The sequence below is a fragment of the Acanthisitta chloris genome, unplaced genomic scaffold, assembly GCF_000695815.1.
Source record: "Acanthisitta chloris isolate BGI_N310 unplaced genomic scaffold, ASM69581v1 scaffold13758, whole genome shotgun sequence".
Taxonomy (NCBI): Eukaryota; Metazoa; Chordata; class Aves; order Passeriformes; family Acanthisittidae; genus Acanthisitta; species Acanthisitta chloris.
The window spans coordinates 174,616-180,634 of record NW_008686580.1 but is presented as its reverse complement, the minus strand read 5'-3'; the positions used below and the strand labels follow the sequence as shown (position 1 = coordinate 180,634).

Genomic DNA, 6,019 nt, shown 5'->3' with positions numbered 1-6,019 from the left:
GGGTTTAGAAATTCTCTGCCTTAGTATGGACAGAAGAAAAGTACGAGTTGTAAACTAAACCCATGGACATATATATTGAGGAGCTTTACATCTTTCCCCTAATTATTTTAATTATTACTGCATGTAACATAGTTTCAGTGGTGTGTTTTTTAATACAGTGCCACCAGTTAGTCTAAGTAGAATGACTCCTGACTTTTCTCATGTGGCATGTAGAAGTTGAGGAAAGAGGATGAAGAACTGTGTGGGAATATTTGAAATGGTTTTACACATCTGCTTTATTGCAAAGATGTTCTTCCTTGGCCTGTCATAAAGCAGAAACAATTTTTCTATAGGTGGCAAAACTTAGGTTCTTTCTCACTTTAGAACTGCTTATCAATTCTTACAGCATCTCACAATACTCATTTAGAGATGTACCACAGTTACCTGAGCTGATCTTCTCTAGCCATTTTCCCACACACTCTTAGAATCTTCTAGCTGGTAAAATACAGATTTCGTTAATAGCAATTGTGCATTTATTTTATTACTTAGTATCAGTTTTATTCAATGGAATTATCATTTGTGACAGCTCCTTTCTGAGTATTAGCTTTTTAAATATTGAGATAAAACCTAACTTGATTTAGTGCTACACAGTATGGTTTTACTTTCCATTTCAGTCGACGTGGCACAAGTCTAATGGAAGATGATGAAGAGCCAATTGTTGAAGATGTGATGATGTCATCAGAAGGGCGGATTGAGGATCTCAATGAAGGCATGGATTTCGACACCATGGACATAGACCTAGTAAGAAATTTACTTGTCCTTTTAGTGGACTTGGGATTTGTATTTCTGCTTTTCAAGTAAGATATTTGAATCAAATTTTCTTTGTGGTGAAACAGAAAACTCATGCTTGTTGCTCTCTGCATTGTTGAAGGGCTGTGTAGCTGTCTGCATGCAAGTGCCATCTGCTCAAAGTGCCATACAAAAAGCAAAAACACTTCCTGTAATGATAATGTAAAATAATAATATAATAACATTTATCCTTTTTAAGTTCTTACCCCTCGAGAGTTCAGCTTCACTTAATACAATGTAAAACCTCTGTTTTTCTTGTGAAATTACACTTAACCTGTTTGTTTGTTTGCTTTCTAAAGCCACCATCAAAGAACAGGAGAGAAAGAACGGAACTAAAACCAGATTTCTTTGACCCTGCTTCAATCATGGATGAATCGGTAGGTTAACTTACATAAGAGGAAAGTAATGTAAACTCAGTCTTAATGTTACAGTACTTTCTTACTTCAGATTTTAAATGGAAGGAATGCAATCTTCAGGTTGTTCTCATTAGCTTATTTTGGCAGACTGGTACAGTCAGTGAACTATTTTACACTGTAATTGAGCTTAATAAATTCTAAGGTAGTCAGTGTTCTTTGCAAGTTTATAGGATTTTTAATTCCTAATATTTACATGTAGCTGTATAAAAATTAAAAGCCTTCTAGGAGAAAACACATCTGCTATGGAAAAAAAACCTCACAGAGGTTGTTAGCAAAGAGCATTAAAAAAAATAAAGTAAAAAATTGTGCATACACAGTATTAAAGGCAAGTTTCCTGATGTGCTGAGCTTAGTTGAATGACTCTGATGTCATTACCAATTGTCAGCATTGGATGCTTTGCATTTTGTGGGATTTTTTGGTTTTTGTTTGGGGTTTTTTGGTGGTTTGTGTTTTTTGGTTTTGTTTATTTTTTTAATTTTTTTTTTTAAATTGGCTTATTTAGTTCTGTGCATAAGTAAGATAATGGAGAAAATAGAGCTAATACAGATATCTGTTTATAGAGATGAGAGGTATTTTTTCTTTCCATATAAAGTTTTAGGTCCAAAACATCCGAAGTCTGTAGTTTCTGCTTGCAGTTGCCCTTTTATCCGACTTGGTAAATCTGCAGTCTCTATTCTCTTTTAAAAATCTGCATGAGGGATTCCTTCTGTCTTGAACCACTTGTAATGTATGCAGCCATTTTTGACCTTGTGTAGCTGGTACAAAATTACACTGGAAATAACAAGCTGCAGCAAGCCAGCAGAGGACAGTACAACAAGGCTTCCTGGGAATCTTGGACAGCTTGGTGGAATTTGGAAGACGGTTATGTATTTTTTTACAGTATTGTTGCAGCGTGAACCTGTTCTTGTTTATGGGAGAAAGAAGTCTTAAATACTGTTTTAAATGCAAATCCATATATTTTGTACCAGTAGGCCTTTGCTTTAGTAGTACTGAATCAGTTAGGTTGTGCGTCCGGCTGTCGCGCGTTCTGTTCCTCAAGTAACACCAAGAAAAAGTTGATCACCTGCTCTCTGGCATTCTCTTCTCAAATAGTTCTTCCCCTTCCCTTCTCAATTTTTACTGGATTGATCCGTGAAATACCAGGTTTTTTGTTTTGGTTTTTTTTTGGGTTTTTTAAAAATTCTGACAACGCTGAAAATTTGGTCTTCGGGTACATTTCACTGATCTCAGAAGCCTTTGTAGCTTTGGGCTGTGGAGCTGTAGCTGAGCATTTCGCCCGGGTTTGCTCGCTGGGCGCAGTGCTCGTGTTCAGCCGCTCGGGGGCAGGCGAGCCCAATCTCACCAATGCAAAAAAAAAAGTCTCAGAATAAATTTATTAATCCTCTCAGAATAAAGTTAGTTTGCTTTAGTCGTATAATTTATTGCAGAGGTCCGTTATCCCTGCCCTTGTTTTTAATAGACTTAGGTGTAATAAAGCTGTTTAATTGATTCAGATGCACGTGGTTCCTGATCAAAATTTTAGTCGGTCTTCTCATTTTTGGTGTGCCCAGTTAGGGCTGGTGCCACGGGCAGTTTTGTCTGTGTGCCACATTGTACGATGCATCTAAAGTGAATTTAACTCGAAGAACAGTAAAAATTGGTTTCTAAACGGATAAATGTGAATAGCAGTGTTAAGGTTCAGGAAAATTAAGACTCCCATGGCTCTTTGTGATTTTGTAAAGTCCTATAAAAGCTAGGACAGTCACAAAATCTGGATCTTCTGGATTTGGGTTTTTTTGGCCTATCAGTAGTGATACCTACTTCCACTGGCAAAGGAAACTATGTGACTTGCTCTCACCTTGAAGTGGAAACTGATTCTTTGTTTCAGGAAAGCTTTTTCTTTGCTTAGTCACACAGAACCCTGAAGGACAGCAGTATGATTTTACCTGATGGTTGTTTGATTTTTCACTCTCTTTCTGACAGAGTTGATAGATTTGGTAGGAGATGTTACATTTGTGTCCTGTTTGGCTGTTGTTTCTGCGATCACAGATGCAGCACCAGGCAGTGCATGGAGTGCTTTGTCTCAGGTTTAGTTGCTGGAAATGACACACTTGATTTCAGCTTAAGGCCTGTAGAATGTCATTGTCAAGTCTGAGTTAGGCAACTAACTAAAATTTTTTTTGCAATTATTACCTAAAATAACTAAAATACACAGGCTTTGTCACATTCCTACTGGATCTAGTGAATTTCAAGCGTGAGAAAAATCTTTCTAATGAATGAGGAGCCCTTTTCATAGTATTACATAAATCAGAAGTGTGGTGAATCCGGTTTGGAAGAAAAATAAACTTATAATGCCTTAACATATCTTGAAGTGTCTTAATCTTAAATCATATACTAATTGCTTTGTTTTTTTGTTAAATGTGTAGTAGACTACAAATTGACACCATTTCTAACTTTTTTTTTAGGTTCTTGGGGTGTCAATGTTTTAATACCAGAGCAGCAAATAAATCAGTGGTGAAGTCATTTTCTAAGTGGAAGAGGAAGTTTTTCAATACAAAATTGTGGTAGATACAGTGAAATTCTGAACAGATTTTTCTCTAAGGAGAATGACATGCTTTCAAGATCAAGTGCATTGAAGGGGCAGTTTTGTTTGCCTGAAAAAAAAGAAATGTAAAGGACAAGTAAACAATTTGAGGATAAGCTACACTTTTTGTTGGGAAAAAATATTGATATTTTATTTATGTGCTATCAGTTTATTTCCGGATCATAAGAAGTATTCCCTCTGAGTTATAATCTAACAGTCTGAGAGGTGTTTGGTACAGATTTGAGCTCCTCTCTATACATATGCTGGCTATACTAAATAATCATGAGCTCTGCTGGATTGCTGTTCACGTCCATGAACTGAAACAGTAGATGGATTGGTTTTCTTACAGTGATAGAACCAGAAGAGTTGTCAGTATTTTCAATTAAATGCAAACTTCAGCTACAGAAGGTTTGTATTAATTAATCATGACAAAAAATACATAAAGCAGAATTTTAACAGCTTTTTAATCTAAAACACACTTTTATTCCAAAAGCTTCATGTTAGCCTTCTCAGAAAGGTCCATAAACTCTGAGCTACCAGAACGTAACAGATCTCACTCATGCTTGCCCATTACCAGCCCTGAAAGTTTGCTTGTCCTTTAAGAAAAATGTAATGTTGTGAAATTCCTTCCAGTAGTGCCACTGTATTTTGTCTCCAAATAAAAGAAGCTTATTGTAGTATGTTTGCAGAAAAATTCTAAACAAAAATTATACAGCTTATTAGAGTGTGGGAATAGGGATCTAAATTTTAAATAAAATTATATATATATATAAATTGGTGCTGATTTTATAATTGCGCAGTTTGTTTAGTTTTTTCTTACTTTTAAATTCCAACTTAAAATTATGAGGTTTCAGAAATATATTGAAAGTTTAACAATGTTTAAAAATAGAAGAGCATGAGAAGTCATGCTTTAAAAATGATTTTTAAATTTGTATTTTATATTGTTTTATCTATCTGTCTTTGCAAGCAGTCTTCAGGTTAAAGATACTTCTAACAGGTTACAGTACATTTCCTCTGTATGTAAATTAGATTGGATAATAGAAATTCATAAACAACCCATAATATCCTTTGAAAGCTAAGCTTTAAACTTCATTTTGTGTCCATTCACAAATAAATTAAATTCGGTCTAAAACAGAAAGTGGATCTATGCCATTTTGACATCGACTCATTTTGCAAGGCTTAGGCAGCTAGACATCATTTTAAAGGAAATATTAACTTATATTACATATGTATATTTTTTGTCAGTTGTCTCTCAGTTCTCAAGGTATATTATTTTAGTCATTCCATGCCTTAATACGCTTGCAATACAAGAATCTCCCCAAATGGGCGAATACAAAAAGGCTTCCTGTTTTTAGACTCAGAAATTAAACATTCGGCTGTGGTAGCCAAAAACCATAGATTATCTAAAGGATCATGATAAAATATAATTATTTTACTAAGTCATGGGGTAACAACAAATTCAGAACTAGATCTGCCTAACTCATTTTACATAAATAAATACTCTCATGTCTAAAAGTACTGCCTATATTGTTTTTCACACCACTGCATTTAATAGAACTGCTGAGAGGACTGTATATATGATTTTAAACTTAAGTTGATTTTTCTTACTCTTGAAGGAGTGTTTCTTTGTGAAAGCAGTTCTTACAGCTTTGTTTTCAACCAGCTAAAAATGTTTTATATATTTACCTTAACCTGTTGTCCTCCACATTCTATTGTCCTAATTGTACTGTTTTCTGATTTGTATTTATGTCTTGAGACAGTAACTTTTTGAATAAAAATAAACCTACAGTATGTTGTATGTTTGATCTTTTTAAATCGGGGTTATGGGAGGACAGTGAAGAAAGGGGTATGAGTAATGCAAATGTTATGTTTATAGAAATCAAAATCTTTTTCCATGTCTTTTAAGTGTTTGTCTCAGAGTTGGGATAATGTATGAAAAACTGCACTGTTTTATATTTGTAATAAATTGTACAAGTTTTTAAAATGTGAATAAAGCACTAATTGGGTAATAATTTAAAGTAGAAAAGTTAATGCAATCATGATTGTTTTAAATATGCTTTAATTTGAGATAAACTTGTTAAAAGAATTAGTGTAAATACAGAGTGAGCTTTTCAAGAGGTTAGTACCTGCAAATAAAATTTTTTAAATTTGTATAGAACTTTTACATGCCAAGAAATCAGTGGTTAATTATTTTTGTGTTACATTTTTAAAA

At 34.2% G+C, this 6,019-nt stretch overlaps 1 protein-coding gene across 4 annotated transcripts in view; it reads left to right on the top strand.

Moving 5' to 3' along the window:
- The window catches only part of STAG2 (stromal antigen 2), a 38,243-nt gene extending 32,424 nt beyond the window's left edge, over positions 1-5,819 (top strand). For all 4 annotated transcript variants that reach the window (XM_009080225.1, XM_009080224.1, XM_009080223.1 and 1 more), the window contains 3 exons: positions 654-780; positions 1,128-1,205; positions 3,689-5,819. In XM_009080225.1, the coding sequence (XP_009078473.1) occupies positions 654-780; positions 1,128-1,205; positions 3,689-3,712 (229 nt within the window). In that variant the 3' untranslated portion in view covers positions 3,713-5,819. The remainder of the gene's footprint in view (positions 1-653; positions 781-1,127; positions 1,206-3,688) is intronic.
- Positions 5,820-6,019: the final 200 nt, after the last annotated feature.